This window comes from Meleagris gallopavo, chromosome 11 (genome assembly GCF_000146605.3).
Source record: "Meleagris gallopavo isolate NT-WF06-2002-E0010 breed Aviagen turkey brand Nicholas breeding stock chromosome 11, Turkey_5.1, whole genome shotgun sequence".
In the NCBI taxonomy this organism is placed as follows: domain Eukaryota; kingdom Metazoa; phylum Chordata; class Aves; order Galliformes; family Phasianidae; genus Meleagris; species Meleagris gallopavo.
In genome coordinates this window covers 19,965,228-19,989,318 of record NC_015021.2, presented here as the reverse complement: position 1 = coordinate 19,989,318, position 24,091 = coordinate 19,965,228, and the positions used below count along the sequence as shown (strand labels likewise).

At 41.8% G+C, this 24,091-nt stretch overlaps 1 protein-coding gene and 1 long non-coding RNA gene across 9 annotated transcripts in view; one reads left to right on the top strand and one right to left on the bottom strand.

Annotated features, from left to right (window-relative positions):
• The window catches only part of LOC116217029, an 11,704-nt gene extending 9,574 nt beyond the window's left edge, over positions 1 to 2,130 (top strand). The window contains exon 3 of the long non-coding RNA XR_004160871.1: positions 1,820 to 2,130. This is a non-coding gene — a long non-coding RNA (uncharacterized LOC116217029). The remainder of the gene's footprint in view (positions 1 to 1,819) is intronic.
• Positions 1 to 24,091, bottom strand: part of MECOM (MDS1 and EVI1 complex locus) — a 165,663-nt gene continuing 141,572 nt past the window's right edge. For 4 of the 8 annotated variants that reach the window (XM_010716946.2, XM_010716947.2, XM_010716951.3 and 1 more), the window contains 10 exons: positions 21,564 to 22,920; positions 19,865 to 19,952; positions 17,364 to 17,390; positions 9,861 to 10,027; positions 8,528 to 8,605; positions 6,058 to 6,227; positions 4,862 to 5,006; positions 2,276 to 2,512; positions 1,280 to 1,466; positions 1 to 367 (listed from right to left, as the gene is read on the bottom strand). In XM_010716946.2, coding sequence (XP_010715248.1) covers positions 236 to 367; positions 1,280 to 1,466; positions 2,276 to 2,512; positions 4,862 to 5,006; positions 6,058 to 6,227; positions 8,528 to 8,605; positions 9,861 to 10,027; positions 17,364 to 17,390; positions 19,865 to 19,952; positions 21,564 to 22,920 — 2,588 coding nt within the window. In that variant the 3' untranslated portion in view covers positions 1 to 235. The remainder of the gene's footprint in view (positions 368 to 1,279; positions 1,467 to 2,275; positions 2,513 to 4,861; positions 5,007 to 6,057; positions 6,228 to 8,527; positions 8,606 to 9,860; positions 10,028 to 17,363; positions 17,391 to 19,864; positions 19,953 to 21,563; positions 22,921 to 24,091) is intronic. The other 4 variants (XM_010716949.2, XM_031555000.1, XM_031555002.1 and 1 more) reach the window with 3 other exon arrangements.

Below are 24,091 nucleotides of genomic sequence, written 5' to 3'. Positions count from 1 at the left end.
TAAGTCGCATTGATCCTCCAGAAGTCAGCAGCTGCCTTTGCTGTGCAAAACAAAATATTGAGAATAAATAGTTTCTTTCTTTTTAAAATTATTCAGTTTAAGGTCACCAGACTTTAAATGAGTGACCCTGCAGATTTATAAGGCATTCTGCTCAGCAGTCTTTTAAATAGTCATATATGAAAGAGCCATGCTACTGGTTTGGACTTGGTCCCATTCTTGGTAAGACTTCACAATGTCATACGTGACTGATGGATTGGATGGCACTGGATTCTGCAGCTCTCGCCATGCTGTGCCACATATTGGGAGAATTGTGGGATGTAGAATGAAGGGAGTCCTTGTCAGAGAGAGACAGCATCATGGCGTACGCCTGGATGAGGAAAGAAGGAAAAAGAAGAGGTCATGCTGCAGGTTCTCTGAGCTTAAAACCTTCGACTTCCATCTGCTTAAGGCGTCTTTTAGACTGCAACTGGTCTTCTAAGTTCAATGGCAAAAAAATCACAGTGCATCAGGTGAAACCACTGTCAACATTTCCTCTGATGTTTTCGACTCACTGATACTATTAATTATCTGAGCTTTCCGCTGGCTTCATGAAGCTCTGAAAAAAAAATGCTGATAAAAGGCAAGGTCCCAGAGACTCTCATTTGCCTTCATGATACGGTAAATAGGCTTCTTTCAAGAGCCTGAAGAATCACATTATCTCTTGGCTGCTATGATATCTCACCAAATACCACAGTCTCCTTTGCTGTGGCCTTCTCCACAGCTATATTCTGCTGTTTTTGAAACACAAATCTTTTACAGGGGTAAAAAGATCCTTCTTAATTTATGTTTAAAAATATTCAAGAAATGCCCCTTGAATGTTAGTTCAATTATCACTGTTTCTAAATCATGCTAGATGAGGTAACATTAACAGACTATAAAAAACCACCACAAAGACAAGCCAGCCAGAAGAGCAAGTAGCATCCCAGTAGTTAAACTGCATAGCATCCACATAAACACATGGGATGTCTGAAAGCAGGGAGTAGATTTCTTATCACGGCAGGTGGCTGACAGGAAGAAAAGCAACACAGAAGTAAGAAAATCCCCTGGTACCAAGGCCAGAGCACCCTGTGCTGTCTCACTGTAGTGGGAATGCAGTGGGAAGCTGAGGGACGCTCAGATTAATGGAGGTGAAGCCCAGCCCTGCCTGACCAATCTGAAAAGACTTTGCCTGCCACAGACTAACAGCTTAATCCTTTAGGTATTGGGTGACAATAACATTTTAACTGAGTTAAGCTTTTACCTGGGATTTGGATTTCCTGTACAATGGTTGTTTTAGGTCCTCTGGCAGCTGGGAAGTATTGAAAGCTGCCAATTCAGCTTCACTATATTGATTTTCTTCCATTTTCCTCATTTTGAGGCTATCTGTGAAGTGCCTTATGTGGTCCAAAGCTGAAAGTCCAGTCTTATTATATTCCTCCTCTTTATACCTACAAAAACACCACAGAGGTTACAGGGACTTTTAACATCAGTTAACTGGAGGCTGCCAGTGAACTGCTGCCGCTCAACACTTCTCAGGCATTCACGTTTACTCCCAGGTTTTTAACCACCTGCACCAAAAACCACGTGTGCTGCAGAGCAGCCTGGTAAGCAGGGGGTTTGAAGGAGCCCCCAGAGCCCCTTCATGTCCTGCTGGTGACCTGCAGTGCATGGTCACGTTGGCCAAACCACCCTTGGTAACATTTAGTGCTGCCCACCATCACCAACTTGGCGTTTAAGGCTGATCCTCACTGCAATCCCTCTTCCTCTCACATTTATACCTCTGATTTTTCTCCTTTTATAGGTACATAAACCACCTTGCACTGTGGAACCATGGTCCTGAAGCAAAAGGAACCACATTTTCTATTCTAAAAAGGAGCGAGTGGGCAGCAGGAGCAGAAGTGGGAGAGGCTCTCTCTCTTCTGTGGTGTCTCCACAGCCTTCCTCGAGACCATTATGGGATATTAGGGTATGTTTAAGGAGCAGATAGCATATCTCCCATGAACATTTCCTGTCTCACCCAGAACATGACAATAGTTCCCTAGGCAAACTCATTTTTCCCCTTAGAGGCCACAGTTTGCATGAAGATACTGAAAACAGGGCTGGTATTGACCAAAACACGGATGCACGTTGCTATCGTAACGGGAAAGTTGGCTACCTCAGACAGGTTCCCACGGCACACAGTTTGGTGCTGGCACTCTTGTATGCTTTATTGTTTTTATTTGTGTATTGAGCAAACCAATACTAGGAAGGAACCAACCTGCCAGGGGAAGCTTTGCAGTTCATGTCCAAAGTACTCGTTTCCTCGTAATCCTCCTCAGGAGTCCCCTCGTGTATGTCACTTGTAACAGGCTCTTTGACTGTTTTCCCTGCAATTTCACTTTCTTCATCTTCTTCGTCCATCATTACTTCATCTTCTGCCTCTTCGTCATCCAACAAATCTGAGTTCTGGCTGTTTACCATGGCTTTTTCATCCTTAAAGTGGCTGCCATTCATTCTGAAAGTACCAAAAGAAACAAATGCGATAATCAAAAATCACTCATGAAAACTCCATACCAGCGGGCTGTCAGAGACAGATTTAAAAAAGATGTACCAGTAAAATAACATAATTTCATTTAGGCACTATTGTAGAAAATTCCACTGGAAATCAGTGAGGCATTACAGTGCAATCAGCACGAGATTTTCTTGTCATTCTGAGAGCCTAAACTACTGTTCAAGAGGAAGGATGTTCAGATATCCATTCCAAATTTTCTCACGCATTATTTCATCTCATATTTCCAATCATGTATGTAGTCTAGGCAAAACAACTCATTGACTTTTAGCAAAAGCCATAGGGGTCGAGAAACTTGGAAAATCAGATCTGGCATTTTCAACAGTGACATCCAATACTGTGTTCAGCGTTTTAAAGTCAAAATTACATGCATAATTAATTTTGCACACCACCATCCATTTGGAAGCCATATTACTTAACTGAACGTATGGATTACATACATGGGAACCTAAGTGATTCAGCTGAAGACCCAAACGGTTGTCTGTAATATTGCCTCCAGACTGAATTGCATTTCAAGAATTAAAGAAAAATGATAAAACGTTTGAAATGAGAAGTCTTTAGTCTTATGAAATGAGCATGTGGAGAATCCTTTGCTCCATACAAGGTTACTGCATTGTCAGTTGCGTTCAAACTTTCCTTAACTACTTCCTATGGGATCTTTTCAAGGATGTAACATCCACGCTGTAGCAGGGGCTTACTTGCAAATGGCCTCAACCACCAGGATTGGATCTATCTGCAGCCACATCACATCCACTGCATTAATCCACAGTATTCAGCACAACTATGGCAATCAACAAACGCAAGGCCAGAAGCACTGAGGATACGACTGGGCTGAACCGATGGGGCCACATGAATGCAGCCACCAGCCTATTTGCTCCACTGCTTTACGCAGCATGGAGGCCTTGATTCAGCTATTGTTCTAATTGTGCAAAAGGTCCCTACTCTTCCAGGAATACAGTTACAAAAATGGAAACGTTATTGTCTGCCCGCAGTTTGTGTCAGGCTGCATGTGCTACAAACTGTGTGGGACAATATGGGATACAGCAAAAGTTTTAGCTAGATAAGGATGAGGTCTATGAACATATTTGATATCTAATGTAAGACTCACAGTCGTAACAGATGTACTTCTCTTTCCTATGGAGGACACAAAAGTGAAAGATAGTTTATTACACAATAGCATAATTTCACCTATTTTCTGAGGAAATTCCAGCTGATTGGCACAAGCATTAAGAAAAGCTAGGGAATGGCCTGTTTATATCACAGCATTGAAAAATCTGAGGCTATCCAGAGTGGGGAGAGCTAGAGCAACTACCCCCCTCTCTAAGCTAATCAGAGCAGTATCTCTTTATCATCTTTTATTTAAATAGGCAGATATAAGAAATTGTTGAGTATAGCTTAGGCTGCCAACTTGCTTGTTATGCTCGATTGAGGCCGCAAGGAATGAAAGGGAGATGGACTACAACCAAAGTAACAAAAGCCATGTGATTAAGAAAACAGATTCTCTAATTATGCTTTCAAATGCAGCAATTTGCCAGGGATAAAATATCCATCAAAAGCAGTCTGAAGTGCCAAATTTAGAAAGGAAACACTGCATAACCCAGCAACCTTTTCACTTTGCTGACTTCCTGTTGGAGGACATGTTGAGACCAGATGTGCAAAGAAAAAATCCCAAGCCCTCATTGCCAATCAAGAAGGAATGAAATTTGAATATGCATGTAATCACTTAATCCAATACTTGCAGGAAAATTTTGTTACGTCCACCATTTTTATTCCCTCACAAAGACATCTGGAAATTGAGAAGACAGTGAAGTTTGTCACCAACAGTAAGTAACAGTTTTGATGTCGATAATGTAATGCCAACTCAAAAGCATAAATAATTCATAACGCAAAACCAGCCTCACAGAAATATGTATAGTTGATATGTGTATCCCTTTACAGCCTTTTTAGCTTAGCTATAATCTTTATTAGCTGAAAATACTTAGAAATGGCCTCTCTCCTACTAGCTTAAAAGAACCAAAACACGTATGGTTAATAAATCTTACCAGGTGTTCTCACCTACCCACAGCCTTACTGACTTTTTGCTAGCAAGCATCTTTTTAGGCACTGAGTTAATTGCAGAACAGCACTTCTTAGATAAAATGCTCCATTTCATTTAAGAATTTAGCTTACCCTACTTTATTAACTACACATTTAAATTACATTTAAGTAATCCTTCCGGGTTTAGCTATTGGATGTAGAGTCCACCTGTTCTGCTGTGAATGTAAAACAAAGGAAATTGTAACAGTCACAACTTACCTCTCCTCTGAGTTTCGGGGGGATTGATTGTTGTGGTTGCTGTTTCCAATAAAATTCCTAATTTCTGTGAAGTAAGAATCTTCCTTGTCATCTAGGATGGCCCCTGTGCTTTCCAGTTCTGAGTGAGGTGAAGATGTTGCAGTACCTTAACAGGACAAATAAAGGACTTCTGTTGTTCCTCATTTACATTTTCTACCTTTAATCTTCTAAATCAAATTGAAACAAAACTGAAATGATGGTTGAACTGGGTGAGACCCAGTGAGAGCTGTTCATGGTGCTCTGCCAGCTTTCAGCTGTAAAACTGGCACTCAGAAGGGAAGAGTTACTATCCATAGGCTAAGGTGGTTCCCAGTCAAAATGACTATTTCCACTTATCTTTCCCATTACCCTGCAGCTTCAGTTCCATCAATCAATAACCGTGCTAGACCAATGGCTGAACTGAGCAAATGGAGCTTAAGTTTAGTTATGAATACTGTAGGTTTCCATAAAGTATGAAGCAGGCATTGACAAAATCATCCAGGTTTGTTAGCACCGAGAGAGAGACCAGTTGCAGACATCTTTGTGAACCGGGGAACAGACAGCTCTGCCTTCAGTACATGCACCTGGTTATTTCCACTGGAGCAAAAAGTAAACTGAAAAGACTGCAGAGGTTTCATGAAACCCTGCAGATACCTAAACCAGACCAACGATACTCAGCATAGAGTGCTGCCTTTGCTGCTGCTGTGAGGTGACAAACTTGCTCTGGGGCATTTACCTCCATCGAGGGGATTTTCAGCTCCTGACAGTGGGAATATTTTACAGTGTGCCAAGAAAATCTTTTAGGGTACCCCCTGAGACTCTAAAGCTGGGATGTCTATCGACAGCCAAATCACTGGGATTCAACCAATTTTCCCAGACTGTTCTCACAATGTTCTGGTTGGCTTAATTAAAGCCAAAAGAAAAGTCATCATCCAGCGGTATTAAGTTATACAAGGGTAGAGTTAATGCTGGGATTTTCAAAGCACTTTAAATGTCTGCAGAGCTTAGGCACTTACATATTTTCCAAAAATCCCCTCACCAGAGCAGACAGTGCAGAATAACTTGTGCCTATTGACACTCTCAGAGCTCAAAGTCAGCACTGAATGGGAATGTTAAGTCCTTGTATGCATACGTGAGCTGCACACAGGGGGCAATGGAAAAGGAAAAGGCATACATACCAGACATGTTGCCATTCTCATGCTTTTTTAGATGTCTGTCAAGATTGGTTTGTTGACCAAAACACCTGTCACACAAGTGACACTTGAATGGCTTCTCTTTATTGTGGATATTACGGACGTGTCTCTGCAGGTTGGAAGATATGCTAAAGGACCTGTCACAGTATTTGCATCTAAAAAAAGCAAAACAGGTTGGGAGAAAAGCGTTTGTTAGTTGCTTAAAACGTCAGATTTACTCTAAGAGACATGAAGCACCTTCCAAGATTTGCCTAACTACTCAAACTCTTGGTCCCTCTTGTGCCAAAACCCTCCCTCCAAAGTGTTCTGGTTGAGTAACTGGAGAGCTGCGCTCTTGGAAAGAAGACATCACTTTTACAATTGGTTTTAATCTTTAATTCACATTAGTCTTTATCTCTTCAATACTGCTCTTAGGAATGAGCATCATATTTCAGAGTTAATGGCATCGAATTAGCCTGGGTAATTGATTCCCATGTTTTTTAAACTGTTGCACGCAAAGTTGGGAAGTTTGAAAACAGTAGAGCAATAACTCAATTGTTTCATGTGCTGCCAATACAATACAATTAAACACTTTTGGAAAAAAACATGAAACAGATCTCTTCTAATGCTCAAATAAGGTAAAAAGGGCTATTTCTTTTCCTATTCTAAATTATACTGTGTGATTAAATCTTTTCTTGAGGAATTAGCTTGCTTGATTGCTAATCCCAGAGGAAATTTGGTTATCTTGCAAAAACCAGCAATAAACAATTCCAACCTTTAATACTGTGCCAATGTGAGTAGTTTAGTCTATCACTCTGGTACCAGAGGCATCAATTTTCATACTCGGCAGTGATTTGGAGTCCCTAAAGCCTTTACTGTATTGCTCTTTAAGCCATTACTAAGTCATACTATAACTATTCCAAATTCTCTTGCTGGCAACCAGCCAACAGTCTTCACCACTTTAGTTTCTCAATCTTTCATTTCTCCCGTACTTCTCTACATGTCTCTTATGCTTGTCAATGATGTCAATTTTTTAGTGCTGAAATCACCTATTATGCTACTAATTGTTCCTGGCTTTTATGTCACAGACAAGCATTACATGCATCAAGACATTTCTTCAATAAAATTAGATATTGATGAATCTCATTTCCCAAAGAGACTGGAGGCAAAAAAACAAAAACAAAAACAAAAAAAACCAACAAGCCCACCATATTGTTTCCTCCCAAACAATGAGCTTAGTCTGCTCTTTACAGGTCATAAAACGCAGAAATTTGTGCATTTGTTTTACTGGAACATGAGCTGGCTTCTTTCCAGCTGATTTAAATGAATCTTTCATTTTTAATAAGGCAAAGCTTCCATACACATTTCTGTGTGTAACTGTCCTGGATAAAATATCACATACATATCCTTATCAACAAGAGAGTACACCCACATGGGTTTTGATTCCTCAGACCTCAGAAAACATCCAGATTCGTATCATATAAATACAGCCATGTTTTTGCAACTGGGACCTTTCAGAAATCAGATGATTGACGAAACACCCAACTTTAGGCTGAAAATAACACCGCAGAGTTCTTACCAAAACAAACAAGCAAACACAAACAACAATAAAAGCCCACTTGGTTTTTGTAAGGCAAAACATGGCTGTGAACCCTCTCGAAAATCACTTCACCCTACTCACTTCAAAGTGCCATCCAGCCCACATGGCAAAGACAGGACAGCAAATGGTGCCTGGGTGGCTGCTTATGCCAAAAGAATTCCACGGGCTATGACCAAAACCTCCCCCCATCTCTGCAGTGTAAATACAGAACAGCAGCACTGCAAGCAGCCACCCTTGCCCAGAGGAGTACAAAAAGGCCTGTTATATACAAAGGCACATTTTCATGTTTGCCATCCTCAAAGGGTTCTGAGAAACAAAGATACTTTCCCACAAAGAATAGAAATTTTATGGTGAGTTTAATTGGGGAAGAACGTTCAGCTGGCACAGGGAAGCCCATTTCTAACATCAAGTCAAAAAGTCTACTCGAGCTCTCCTAGCAGTGACCTGTCTGACCACAGGTAACCCTGCTTACCAAGGACTGCCTATTTTTGGATACAAAATCAAAATGCAACGGTGGGTAGCAATGAGATTTCCAAGGTTTGGGCAGCAAAATGTGCCTGCTGGTATCAGTAGGGATTATCTAGATAACTGAAAGGGCTCAGGCTCATGCACAAGATGCCACAGCTGAGCAGATGGGTGAGTGATGCTGAAGCATCTCTCCAGCATCATGCACATGCTCTGACACGACAGCAACCATGTGGGAACGGCTTTGCTTAGCCATGAGGACAAGCCTTCTCCAATGGCACTGGTGTCTCACCCCCGAATTCACTGAGGACAGTGACAAAGCCACCATTAATATCCACTCTTGCACAGGTGTCCCCCTGCTTTATTCACATAAAATGCACAACCACCAATGTGTGTAACTGGCTGTGGTACCTGTAGGGCTGCTCTCCAGTGTGCGTTCTCAGGTGACGGGTTAGGTTTGCAGATCTGGGGAAAATCTTGCCACAGTATCTGTGATGAGAAGAGGCTCCGTAAGGCAATGCAAGCAATGCTGGCTTTGTTCCAGTCTGAGACATGCTACAGGCACAGCCCAAATGGAATCACAGCTATGTGGTACTATTGGCACTGCTCTGGTGTAATGACACCTCAGTAAAAGCATCAAATAAATATAAGTGATTGAGACATACACACACGTAGGAACAGAACTGGAATTGCTGGCACCAACCAGCTTTTTTCCTGCATAAGCAAACGGTACATGAAAACATACTAGTTTCAGAGATTGCACAAAATCTCTAATCTCACTAAGTGCTTATCTGTCACATTCAGATTTGGAACCACGAGGATCTGCTATTAAAGTCTTGGATTTCACCTTCAGTGTAAGCAAATTTCAAACCTTTCAGCCAATTCTACATGTCAGCAAACGTGACATCATCTTGTGCACTGAACAGGATCAGACCTGACAAGACTCCAAGATTTAATCCATCAAGGTATATTTCTATAACAACATGTCTTGAAAGAAGGTTACATGTTTTCAGAAAGATCAGATAAACCAATATGCCAATGTCAAATACCTGTGCATTCTGGAGATGATACAGAGATCTACATTTAAAAACCACTCTCCAAAATCTATAATATGCCACAGGAATAATAATGATTATATATATACAATGTGCATAAATATATGATACATGAAATACATACTATATAATATAAAATATATCATGTGAATACATCTTGATAGATACAGATACCTATATACAGATATCGTGAGCCCTTCCTGCTCATTTAAGAAGCATATTACTATTCAGTTTATAATTGTTCCAGTTCTATTAATCACATTCAGCTCATTTTTGTATGGGGACAGAGCACACACAGCTCTCAGGAGAATGAGGCTGGTGGTTGTTTAACATGTTGGTTTTGAACATTGCATCTCTTCGTTTTTAAGACTGCATTTATTTTTTTTGCATGACGTCCAAGCCCTCAAGATAGCTAATTCTGCTCTCCTTGACAAAGCTCCCATTCATGTTGGTTCTATGTACAATCATCTTCATTGCTTTTTGAAATCTGTATGCTTATGTCCTAATAAGTCATCTGTTTTATCACTGTTTCCTTTGGATGTCAAAGAGTGGAAAACATGAGAAGAACAATTCTGTAGTTTACAATTAAAAAAAATCAATCAATCAGTAACACAAGCACACTCGTGAATATGAAAGTGATGAGGAAATTTAGACAAGGAGTTGTTCATGGAATAGGTCTGTGTTGTTACCTGCAGGTGTAGCGCTCCTTGCCCTTGCGCAGGAGGGTCTCAGGCAGAGCACTTGGAGGGGCTCGGAAGTTGAACATGGATGGCATTGACTGGATCATCTCATTGGCCTCTGGCTTCAAGGCACTGAAACTCTCCAGCTTTTCGGCCATGTTTTCTATAGCTGACATCTGCAATGGAAGATGGCACAACAGTCGGCACGGTCAGTACCGCTGTGGGTTTGTGTCTGTGGTGAAAATACTAAGCATAAAGGGTGTAGACTTCCAAGAAGACAGACAAAATAGCAAATGTAGAGCTGCAGTCACAAAAACTACTGGGTAGAGTATGCAGTGCGGTGGCCACGATGATGGCCCTCTCAGAGTAACCCCCATGACTGCTGCAATGGGTTTGTTCCACTGCAAGACCAGTACACAGCAGAACTGCTCGAATGGCTACAGGTAAAGCTGCTTCTATATAAAGTCTACATCAGTCAGTGATCATGTCATGTTATTTTTAAGCCTCAACAGCTACAGAAATAGAGCTGTTCAGCCATGCTCTGTGGGTGTGTATGAGTGTGCAGCCCATGTACTGAAACCATTGGCCTCTTTAGACCAAATCAATAGAAAAAATAGAGAACTCGATAAGAGATGAATTCCTACTATCTTTTTTTTTTTTTTAATTATGGACTTTCAGAGGACAAATATCTCAAAGGACACAAAGCACTCCAGCTTAACTAGAAGATGCAACAAGCTGAGAAGCTCCATCATTGTCCCAGCCACATCCAAGCATTCAATCAAATCTTGCAGATCAGAGTCAAATGTCACGACATAAATTCATCAGAAATGAAACTCTGGTGGGTTAGGTGCTACTTACTCATTCACGTTACCCACTAGATGCCTGTCAGGTTTTCTTACAACCTCTTAATATTTCTACTCTACCTTCAGTTGCTTGTAAACCCTACACACTTTGGGATGCTGCCTCTTCTTATAGCTGTATTAAAGGGCTTTAATTTTCAGGGAGGGGGTATTAAATAATTTCTGAAGACTGTTTCCCTTCCAAGTGTCTAGAAATGACCACAAGAAATGGCTCCAAAACTTCCAACATTATCACGTGAAGAGCTGAAGATTGCTACTGAGCCTCCTAACAGGTAGAATAGCTGCCTGCCTCCTACTGTCACCATAAACAAATGAAAAAAATAAATAACAGAAATGCAAGATCTGCACTTAAAGAAGGTGGGCACGGTGGAGATCCCATGCCACGAGCATGCAAATTGCTTCGTCATAAACCACAGCATTAATCAAGCGCTATCTATCAGAACACCTCTGCAGCACATTCTTCAGAATCCACAAGGACTACTCTGATTCCTTTTGCTGTTATTTTAATGGGAAGAACTGCACGTTTGTCTCCAGACAGGGCTCTGCAGGTGCTGGCTAGCTCTGGCTTTGGTCTTTTTTTTCCCTTTAGCCCACAGCCTGCCCTCTCATTTCATGCTCAGACTCTTAATGCTGAGTACAAATTGCAATGTACAGAGTACCACTGCCAATTTGCCAAATGTCTTTCATCAAACACGCTGCAAAAAAAAAGAAAATCTCAGAGGGAAGTCAAGATACATTTACTTGTCAGGCAACAAATGGGAAAGCATTGCAAGGCAGTAGGGGCTGTAAGCTCTGGGGTTTGATTCATAATCACTCAGCTGCTAAAACATTCTCCACAGATGCAAGTGGACAGCACATTTGTCAATATGAAGGATTTTGACATGTACTGATCACAGGCATGAGATATGTAATGATGATGCTGCTGGGAGAGGAGGTAATTCTATCTCGGCAGAGAGATGTCATTATCAACCCATATGACTCAACATTACCATATATTTATTTTTATAGGACTTCATATTTTTCTGCGGTAAGAATTGATTCTTAAACCTTTTATAATAGTTCTTCTGCTGCCTGTAACTCCTTCTAATTGTTCCCTGCAAGAAATCATTTATCAGTTTTGCAATTGTGGAAAATTAACGGTTCGAATGAAAAATGACCTTTGGCCTTCAGGCTGATTAGCAGTGACAAGACAGTGTATGGGTTATGATAGCACATATTTATAGTGAAGAATAATAAGGGCATCAGGAAGTATAATAAGTGTTTTATTTATGTATATTTAATATTCAAGTCAGTTTCATTATCTAGTGATTTTAAATCATTTTTGGATCATCATTTCTCACGTACGTGGTTCCCTTCAGTAATATATTAAAGCAACTATTTTCCCCTTTACATTTAAAATGGCTTAGTCACGCTTATTTCTTTTTATTATCTTCAGGATTTTGCAGAGGAGAAATGGAGAATGAATCTTCTCTCATGTACAGTGCTTTAGGTCAGCACCAACCCCTCTCTGCCACCAGGACTACATCAGTCCTGAAACAGGTATGAAATCAGGATCTAATCTTAAATCCCTCGTTCAGAGGAAATACAGGCACTTCCAATTATTATAAAGCATTACGAGATTTCCTAAAATATGTTTCTCACCACAGGAATGACTATTGTGTTTTTTAAGATTTATCCCTGTAGTTACCTGGTATGATTTATACGTTTCAAGAAATACAACAAAGGGAAATGCTCAGCCCAAAGTCTTTCCTGATATGAATCAGTGTCACTCCGCTGCTGTCAGTACAGTTACAGCAGGGTCTATCTGAAGGAGATGTGGCTCACAATATTGGAGCATTTTCTTAAGAATAACAGGGGCAGTAAATTCTTTTTCCAAAAAATGCGCTTGCAGAGGTTGCAACATCACAGAAGCCAGCTCTGATTAAAGCAGGGTGAAGATGAGATGAGTTTGCTCCCTGTTAGCCTTCCTGCCCAGGCTGTGCACCACCGTGAAGGTCACCAACTCCATGCAGAAGCCGATGCTCCTCCGCAAAAAACTTGGCTAAAAAACCCAAGGCTAAAAGCTGACTTCAGCAGTAGGAAAAGGAAATCCTACACAAAAGTTTGGAAGGCATCAACAATGCAGATAAAGGGAAGTGAACTGCAAACCACTGAAGGGTTTGCAACCTTCAGGATGCTCTTCTCCATCACATCCCAGCTGCTTCTCAGCTCTTGCCCTCTGCTCCTCTCTCCCTAGAATATTTGGGATGCCCCCAGTGCTGCACAGCACTTGGCACAGGAACTGCCATGAGGATGATAGATGCACATGTGCAGCACGGGTTTGTTACAGCCCATACAAAACCTGTCATCCCTGCCCAACAACAGGGTCTCACCTACCTTAAATTCCAGTTAACATCCACCACTCATCAGCCCACTTGCAAAATCTGAACAGAGTGATGTGAAATCCAGCATTTGTGCTGCTTAGAACACAAGCAGTAAGAACAAGCAGGAATTTTGAACACTGACATACACTTCTGGGGAAACAGTGCCATGGTTTTAAGCAGTGGCCCCAGGGACACATAGATGGTCCTCCAAGGACCAGACCTTCTGCCCACTGTCTGTCATGTGCCAGAGATGAGAGGTGTGAGAGCTTTAATTAGTAGTTGCATCTCGATTACTGCATTGAACAGTGATGGCTTTAGCTCCCATTCATCCCTCTAAACCCACTTTGAATCCATTTGCATTTTTGTCAAGGAGTCCACCAGTTCTATTAGGTGCATATGAAAAGATGCTGGCTTTTGTTCCTTTGAACAAAATCCTTTTGCCTAATAATTCAACTGGGTGTCCCTCATTTTTTCTGTATAGTAAAAACTAATGAATAACCATTTCTCACTCAGGTCCTGCTCACCATTTACCATTTTACAGAGCTGTGGCACAGCTCTCTCGGGCATTTTTTTTTTCCAAGCTCAAAAATCAAAATCTACTTTAGGCTCTTTTTGTGGGGAAGCTGTTCCCTACCTCCGATCATCATTGTTGCACTTTTCTGCGTCTTTCCTAACTCTACTCTGCCTTTTTTGAGAGGGGTTTCAGCTGTATTCAAGACCTGAAAGCAATATAACATAATGACATTTTCAGTTTATTTCTGTTAAGCACTCAGATAATATTTTCATAAAACTATTGACTTCAAGATGCTTTTCCTGAATGACCTGAGTTAAGAGTTCTATCTTCCCCTCTGTATAACTCGGTACTTACTAATGTTGAGTTTCACTGCTATTTTAATCCCTGGTGACTCAGCTTTTGGTGGAACTCCTGCAGTTAGCTTTGCACTTAGCTGTTCTCAATAAACTGTTGGCTCTCTGCTCTTTGCCTGTTTACTCTCTTTCCCGTGCTGTTTACAAACAGATTTAATCCTTCAGATCCCACTGACACCTCTGGGTGAAGCTGGTGATACAATCCAACTACTGCAAAAATTGCTGATGTATTCTTACCTTTGTTTTCCTGTTGTTGGTTTGTTTGGTTTTTGTTTGTTTGTTTAGATAATTATTAATCCAGAAGACTTTCCCTGTTCTGCAGAGCTTCTTTAGGGGCAACCAGTGAGAGCCCCTCCTTCAGCTGAAACACAACCTAAGCAGCCTTTACTTCTGCAAAACCCTGAGCTTCTGGAGCAAACTGCTACAGCATCAGTCTCAGTAGGATGCTTTGCTCCAGGGATGGTGCTTGAACACCCCCAGGGATGGAAACTTTTGGGGATCTGAGCCCCAGCAGGAACCACAGTGGGCACAGGAAGGAAGGCATGACCCCAAGGAGGGGATTAGTTAATTGCCACATCCATGGAGAAAGCCCTCTGAGGAGGCAGGAGAGCAAGGAGGTCCCATTACATATTTTACACTGCAGTTATGGCCTTAAGGACAAGTCATGTCTGCTCCTAAGCTGAGATTGGTGACTGACAGCATTTTATAGGGAGCAGTAACTTTTGATTTACATATAGGAGTTGTTGATTCAATCTACGTCCAGATGTCTGGAAAAGGAAGCAGCTTCCCCCCACCTCCCTCCTGCTCCCTGAGAGCCCATTAACCTCCTACTGACGCAAACTAACATGTAGTCACAATTCCCCAGCTCGGACTCAGAAATGCAGACATTACCATAATCGGCTAAAACAAGTATTTATAAACATTTCGACAGGCAAGATACCATCAGCAGGGGTCCTGAATATTTGTCTTAAAATTTATTAACCAAGCACAGAGAAAGTGGCATAAATAAAGCAAGGTTTGTTGTTGCTGCTTTTTACGAATAACCTGATGATATGAAATAATCTAGCAGACAATGTCATCAATTACATGACCTAATGTTTTACTAACTAGACTCCTTCGATGCTATTATCATAAAAACAACTGACTTTATGGTCACAACTCATGGGAAAAAAAATGTTCAAATGTTTGCTTTCTATTTTTACTACTGTTATTTAGAGAAATCTTGAAGACCCAACTACCGAAGTTCAGAATTTCTTCCTCCCCGGTTCAAGTCATGCTGCTTTCTCTAAAAATTACAACTTGTGAAGTGGTTGTAATGTATCTGGCCATCCAGCCACTTGGCTGAGCTGTACCATGCCCAAAGACCTTGCACACATGGCTGAACTCTGTGAAGGAGCTGTGAGAAACTTCAGCTGACCTCCAGCTCAGACCCACAAAATCTCTACTTGGGTTAATGCTGTTGGTGAGCATTTATCTAATCTAACAGAATGGATCATGTCTTAAAATACACCCCGTAAAATAAAAGCTTTGTTAATGTACTCATTAAATTTCTTATCATTTATTTTTAAATTAATTGAATTACTTAATAATTATGCTCCACAAGGGTATTGCAAATGAAATTTGAATCTCATTAGAGAATCTCTTTATAGCAACTTTCTCTTGATGGGACCAGTAGGGAATGAAAAAGTTCACAGACTAAATAAATTACGGTCCACTCAAGAGAGGATGCTCCCCATTGAGTCAGACTACAGCATTCCTGCCAAACAATGAGAAACAATGTGAAATAATCTTGAAATATGCGGCACAGGCAACTCTGAATTGAGACAGAAAGGCATATGTGACGTTCAGATTTCTCAAGATGAAGATTCAGCCATGAATCAGCATCCCGTGCAAGGCACTTTATGCCTTACATACCTATTATTGCTGCAGTTGCTCAAGCACCAGCATGGCCTAGAGATGCACGCTCACACAACAATAACAGAACAAAGGAAATCCAAAGACCAAGCCAATGCCAAGGAAAGTAGACAGAAGAAACAGGCTGCGCTGGGGTTTTCAGCTTCCCAAATACCCCCGAACAGAGCATCTCTGAGATGCAGGGTGCACAGACCAAATCACGTCTCTCCATGGGCTCTGGATATGGCTGCACTGAACTGCTGCAAAGAGGATGTCTGGGAACCCCTCCAAGCCTGGCACCTGATCCTACATCCTAGGGGCTTGTCATCTGCTTGCATAAGACTAATGATGGAAAATCCCTGCAGCTTTCCCTTTGGTAGTTTTACTGGTTTTCACAAGTAAGTTGCATCGCTGCAACGGGGTTTTGGGTACAGACATTCCCATAGCTCCAGTCACCTCTCTGTGACTGAGCTCATTTGGGATCTGTGCTCAGGATCTTAGACTCAGGATCCTAGAAGCCAGCATTTCAAGGAGACAAAATGGGCATCCAAAGCCTCATGTGCACAAAGCAAAGCTCCGTCGCTGCCGTGGAGGAGAGCAGGCTGCAGGCATCCCTGGGGCCTCATGCATGCAGGCAGGAGCACATTGCCATCTCTGTCTGGGAAATCCTGGCTTTACGTTGTGCAACCAGCCCACATCGCACTGCAAGCCATGAGCAAGCATGAGTCAGCCCCAAGTTTTTCCTCTGAGACCCACAGCCATGAGGCTGGAAAAATCTGGGGCAAGTATTGATGGGTTCAGCGATAAGAGGAGCAAACCTCAGTGCTATTCCACTTGCATCTGTAAAAGCAGTTGCTGTGGCTCTTTTTTTGTTTTTTTTTTCAAGAGCAATTTAGATGTATTAAAAATAAGTTTTATAAAAATAGAAGAGCCTGCTTGAATGTATCCCAGATACTAAAAGCAGCATTTCTGTTCACACGAGGGGGGACTCTGTGTAACTATACACACAGGACAAGTTTGATCCCAGCACTGCAAATAAATGGGTGTTTTATTTGGGCTTTAAGTATAGCAATTAAACTCCAAACTTCAAAACTATTAAAGTGACGGACTCCCTCTGCAGTCAATACAAGATACAAGTGTGAAGTCCTCCAAGGCTCTGTGTTTTAATGTCTAGAACATAGATTAAATATTTCTAACTCTTGCAAGCTAACGAGATTTCAGCCTGAAAATTGTCACTACAATCGCTGAAGGAAAACAGCTTGGAACATTTTCAGTTCAATATAAACAAAGAGCGCATTCTGAAACCCTCACTTAGGTAAAGCTCCCATTGCCATCACCAAATAAAAGCTGCAGGATTAGATCAGTGAAAATAAAGCCAATTGGACATCACACGGCATTTACCCGCTGCAGTGCTCCGTGGGAAAGCGTGGTGTGCTCTGTAATTGTGTGGTAAGTTATCCTTCATATTATATTTTTCTTATGCAATTTATTTCACAGTGATTAAATCAAAAATATAAGCATGAACTTACCCAAATTCTTTGATCAGGCAATTGGAACTGGGAGCAAAATTGAAACAAAAACAACACATTATTCCTGCGCTGGAATCCTCATTGCAATCAAACTACTAATTAAGATCTTATTTAAAGATACTAATTAAGACATTATCCTGAATGATCTGTTACACTGGGGCATTCTCTCCCTAAAAAGGCAATCCTTGTTACAGTAAATTATTGTGAACACACAATTATCTGCCTCAATCTCTCACAGCTTTGGGGTCACTGGCACTGGGAGGGTTCTGCCCAGGCAAGGACAGGGTAAGGACAGCTCAGTTTATGACCTTCATCTCTACTCCAAAACCTATTTAAATGATTTGTCTATTACTGCTCCTATTATCCAGTTTAAAGAATGAACTCAAACTTTTGGTTCTACTCAGTTCAATCAAACTGTTTCAGAAACAAATTCACCTACAGAAATACACGTTTGTAGGACAGGAATGATAAAAAATATTTTGTTCCTAACTTACAGAGACAGAACCTGCCAGCAGAAAATGAAAAGTTACGGGGCAGTCCACACCTGTACTTTACGGGGTGAATGGAGCTGTAAAACAAAAGCAGCTTTTCTGCAAGGCATTCCCCAGCCCTCTATAAACACCGAGCCAAGCTCTGCTTTTGCAAACAAGAGGCTCCTTTTTATTAAAGTCAGCAAGAAAGCAGATCTGGACATTTGCTTTTTTGACATGACACGTGATGGTGATTTATTTTTCTTTTACAATGTATTAAGAGTGCACATTACGCTCAGGACTTTTTTATCCACCAATCTCCCAAGAGGTTACCCTAGCAGACAGGTAACTGGTAACACAAAAGCCAGTACTTTACCATGGAATTATTTTCTACTGCAAATGAGAGATGTGGAGGGATGGGCCGAGAGGTGCAACGCAGCCATCTGTGCCACAACATGCGGTGGCATTCAGCAGTGGGAGCCATCCCTGCTGGCCTCATGGCATAGAACTGGCCCCTGACATGGTGTTAGCACTGGCACTGTCCTCATGCATCAGCACAGTGGGGCAGGTCCTGCTCACTGACAGCAGAGCACCCACCGTTGTTTCCATTTCACCACTGTAACCTCTCCCAGCATCCTCTATTGACCTTCCTCCAGGTCCCCTTGGCTTCATAAAGCAGTACCCAACTCCTTCTCACCCCAAACACCCTCCTAGCAGGGCAGTTTGGCACAAGCAGCCTCCTTCCACACCACCAACCACTGGCATCATCACACCATCGTGTGCTGAAACTCAGAGAGTCCCTCAAACCCAATTTAACTAAGCAACACCTGAAGATGCACACCTGAAGATCCATCAAGGGACTCGTCAAAATTGTATCATTTCTTCCAATTTAAATATGTTCATTTAAATAATTCATCATTTATTTACAATCATTTATCTGCTCTAACAGGATCACTCACTTGATGGAGAGGAATCAGCTCAGTTTTACACCAGGGGACACTAAGAGGATTCAGGCCTCATTTGGGCATCGGTGCATTAGTCCTGTCTGCTACAAAATGGGAATTTTCACTTATCGCTTTGCAACTCTGACAAAAAACATAACTCAGCAGGAGGTGCTGAGCTGCTATTAAATCTTGTACATAAATTCTCCACAATTTTAATACTTAATAGACCCTTCACTTCCTAAAGGCACTGGAACTGAAAAGGGCTGTTTTGCTGCACTTTCCTCTCATGGAAGAGCATTATGACTGCATACCTGCAGCTATACATGCCATCAGCTCATCAGCTGTCCTTCCCAGGTCTCCTTAAGTCCCATATTTCAGAATATATTCCATACAACTTAAGACATTACAACTATTGTTGTCATTGAAGGAAAAAAAAAGACTAATGAATTGTTGTTATTCAGCAAATAAAAAGCATGATTAAGGCCTATGAATGAGACAGCAGCTCTAGTACAGCATGGCTTTGGGCATGAAAGAGAAGGGATCCTACAAGATCACTGCAAGTGACTACTGCCTAGAAGAGATGGTGTATTTGCATTAGGAGGCCTGAATGCATTGGGTAGAAGGTGTTATCTCCTTTCTTGGATTCCTTCAATACTGACAAAAGCAACAGTCAGTTGTCTGCAACAGATCTTACAAGAGCAGGCAAATAGCTGGCAGGCTCAGCTTTGCTTGCCCAGCCTTGAATCTACATCAACTCCCTGCAGGTAATATGGACTCCACCACAAAAGCCCTGAAGAAGACAGGGGCAGCTGCAAGTCTTGGTGGTTACGTTCTGGTTTTGGAAGAACGCAGTTCTCAAACATGTATGTAGTTTGAAACTGGCTTCCTCTCTAATCAAAACATGTTGTTTCATCTGCAAAACATCAAGAAGCTCAGAACAATGTTTACGCTTTTCCACCACAATGGTGAAGCAAAAACTTTGTGCTTTAGGAAATCCAAAAATGACTAAGGCTGCATTCATTTATCTGCACCTGCTTTGAAGCATCAACAGGCTTGTTTACAACATCGAAATTCCCAAAATACTTACTTGTGGATGAAACAAGAATCCCGGGGAAGGTCTCAAGTATTTCTCTTTTAAAGCTTCGAGTGGGTCAGTTAACTTTCTTTTCTCTACTCTGTAAATGTTAAAATTAGATTTGCTTATGATGAATCAGTCTCAGATATTAATAATTACATAGCTACTCGTGTTTAAAATGTTCAGTTACATATCAGGCAATTTGTTTCTCAGAGGTAATGGCCAAAGAGGAGAGTACGTCAGCTCCCAGTTCCTGCACACAGCCCACTGCTATGGTGGGGGCTGTGAATTGCCATTAAAGGCAATGGTGCCATTTACAGAGGAAGTAATTCCACTTCAAAATGCCAGTAATTATGACAATAAGAACCAATGACTAACTACTATGGACTTCCATGAAGAAATAAGGTAACCAAGCATGTTCTTCTGTTGGGAGAGTAGAACTGAAGGCAACAGGAGCTCTGAGCTGAGGTGCTGCCCATGCAAGATCTTGCTGTGACCAGTGACCCTGCTGTCTGAATGCGGATGTAACTCACAGCAAAGGAAGGTTCACTACCAATCTCATGCTATGTTGCCAGAATTCCTATGGCTCTTGTTAGTTCATAGCATAAGACCACGAATCATTTTCACTGCTTCAGGTATTTAAAGACACAAAGAGAAACCACGGTCCAATACAGATATCAAACAGGCATAAGCAAGATCATCTCAATAAACAGCATCAAATTACATTTCTTCAAAATGAATGCCTGTTGTCTTCTGTAAGAGCATTCTGCAAAAACTCTGCCTACAGCACTCCTTTTTTAGATAAAGCAATAATAAATTAAAATCATTTTCACAGCAATAACTTTTTTTTTTTAACAACAGGCTGTAAAATCAGTCATTTAGGTAATAAACATTTCTTTTTTGGCTAATATTTCCTTGGACTAATTTAGATGCATGACTTCAGCTGATTGCAGATATGCAAGCAGAAAGGCAAGGGGCAACCAGGGCCTCATGCACACGGGATGGAAGTGAAATCCAGCTCCCAGTGGCTTCGGTGTCAGCACTACTGGAAGACACCGAGGGGTCAGGATTTTACAACTCATTTTTAAAACCTCACTTGACAAACAGCGTCTGCTTCTGTGCCTGTCGAAGCCAACACAAAGGCTCCCATTGATTTAATAAGGTAGATCAGATTAACCAACCCACTGGTTAGGCTTTGTATACACAAGGCCATTGTGCCTCCAATTATACTAATGCAATGCCTAGATAAATCCACCCGTTACTCAAATCAGTGTTAAAAAGGGCAGAAATCACTCTCAATTTCCACAGTTTTATACATCCGAGAACAAATCTGCTTATTTGAGATACTGCTATTTAATTTAGGAAGAACAAAGAGGTGGTGGTGTGCAACTGGTGACTTTTGAGATGCCCTCTAATCCCCAGGGAAGGAAGATGCAGAGAGCAGTAAAGCCATTTGGCAAAAAGTAATTTGTGGCCAACTGGTATTGTCAAATAAACAGTAAATATACACTACTGATGCCAATGCATTTTTGGCTAAGAGGCTACACTACTGCACACCACGCTGCACAGGTTTGACTGGTAACCCACTGAAAGCAAGGCAGTAATGAAGACTTGCTAACTACAGCGTTACCGGAGCCGGGGGGTGCAGGTCAGCCCGGCAGACCTCCCTGCTGTGCCAAAGGGTGCCAGGGTGCAGCACGCGGTCGGTTACCTGTAAATGGGATCCATAAAGAAGGGAGTCGGTCGGGCGTGCTGCAAAGAGGCCTCCGACGTTTTCCTCTGCTCGAGGTCACCTCCTTTCTTCTCACCAAAGACGTGGTTTTTCCTGGGCTCGGCCTGTTTTGTGCCGCTGGCTCGACTTCTACTGCCCATGCTCAGATCTAGAGGCTGGTCCTGGCTTGCCGCAGGCGGAGCTGCTGGCTTTGAGGGTATGGGAGTAACGGGCTTCTCCTCCTTACGCTTAGTGGTGAGGTCAAAGGGAGACTCAGAGCTTCCCTTTGGGATCTTCTTGAGTTCACTGGGTGATTGGGGCTCCACTTTCAAGGGTAACGGTCTCAAGTCTCTATCAGGAAATGGATACATTGATTGAGAGAATGCTGGAAAAAATGGGAGGGGAAACATGGAAGGGTAAGGTAAGGCTCCAACTTTTTTGTCTTGCAGCCCCACAAGTCCTGTTGAACCAAAGTATTTTTCAGCAATAGAAGCAATAGCCTTTATAGAATCATTCACCGCTCCTGACACCGCAGTCTGCTCCTCTAAAGATGGTGAGAAAATGGAATGATTGCTGTGTTCTTTCTTATTATTTATTGAAGCCAAACTCTGCAGAGAGCTTACTTTGTCTTTGAACATTTTACCATTTTCTTTAAATTTCTCTTTCTCACTTTCAATGTCACTTTCCAGATCAGAGCCAGAGGTGGTTTCCAGGTCACTGCCACTGGGGGTACTGACATCGTCAAGGTCACTACTCTCTGACTGGTCACTGAGTTTTTCATGCGGCCTCTCTTCAGAGGACCTCTCTGGTTGAAGCTCCACTGGCTTATTTTCCCCTACAGATGGTTGCTTATTTAGTGCCTTCAAAATATCCTGGGTGGCTGGCAGTATCTGAGGGTTGGTCATGAGGGGACTTTGACTTTTGTTTGTCTGATCTGCGCTTGGTAGTCCTTTAACAGGAGAGCTAGTAGGTAGCAAAGGTGGCCTGTGGTACAAGCCTGAAGGAAACAGACCGGGGAAGCTAAAAGAAAATCCAGGAGCTGTTGGAAAGGTAAGACCAGCAGGATGCCTATTGGCTCCAAAATAGTCAGCAAGGCCCGGATTTGCATGATTCATATTAACCATGGACGTTTTATCCATAGCTGGGGTTCCAGGAAGTGAAATGCCTTGGCCAAAAAATCCTCCTGCTGCAAAATGGTTCTTGCCCTCACAAAATCTCCTGTGTTTATTTAAGGAAGACGTAGTGCTGAACATTTGTCCACAGTCTTTGCACTTGATTTGGGTTCTGCAATCAGCATGCATGCGCTTATGACGACAAAGGTTTGAAAACTGAGTATAGGATTTATGGCAGACCTCACCTGTATGTAAACAACAACAACAACAAATCTCAGGCTTTATGATAATTGCCCCCACCCTCCAAATTCTGCAAATAAAACCATTTTTTTTTACCCTCCAAGTGTCTATCAGGAAGCCATAAGAAGTCTGGGTGCACAAAAGATATCGTACTATTCCAAAGCAAGGCATCAAAGGAGACAAATGTCTAAAGATAGCACCGAAGAATCCCTCCAGCAAACCAGAAAAGGTCTGAAGTGACTAAAAGATAACATTTTTGTTCCTCGTTTGCTCCTTTCATTGCAGTTTTGCACATCTGATATCATTATTTTGCATTGCATGAGCACCCAGAGCCCTGCCAAGAGCTGTGGCTCACTGCTTTGACACTGTACAGAGTCACAGTGCTCCTGAGCGAGCACTTATGCCTCCAAATGATATCCATCAGTGTCACTATGCACAAATGAGAAGTTAGTCATAAACATTTGCAGGACCAGGAATGTGACAGACAGACCTGCTTGTCAGAGCCTTTGGCCTGCAAGACCCAAGGATATGACAGAGGTGAAGGAGAAGACAATCAGATATTTCCAAGTGCATACTATTATCAACAAGCATCATTTTCCATTTACAATTAATGACATTAAACTCATGAAAGTCTAGGCTATAATTTCTAGAGTAACCATAGTCCGGTACTCTCACATGCCCAGAGCATTTCTATACATGTAATGCATATGGGAAGCCATAACTATGAATTCCACATACTTTACTAGTCTTAATTTTGCATATTTGTCTCTTGCACATGAAAAAATACACTCTATTTCAACAACATTTTGCTTTAAAATTGCAGATGTACTTATTTGCATGTCCGATACTTGGAACAGCTCAATGGATTTCCTTTCAAACTCCTCTGGGATGAGAGCAACTTCAGCCTCGAAGCACTTGGAGAAAGCCTGAAGGCCTGGAGGGGAGGCCTGAGCTAAACTGCAACACTTATTGTGCCACAGCACGGGTTCCAGACAGCAGCTTTGGTATCAGGAGGCTGAAAGTGTCTCCATCACCAGTACAGGGTAAGGCACACAACTACAGAGAGTGAACCATGTCACTGAACCAAGTGGGATTTTTTTGGTTCTCTAGAACAGCTTCATAACACATTTCTTTTCCTTCTTGCATTTAACTTAGGTTACCATTTTAATTATTTTT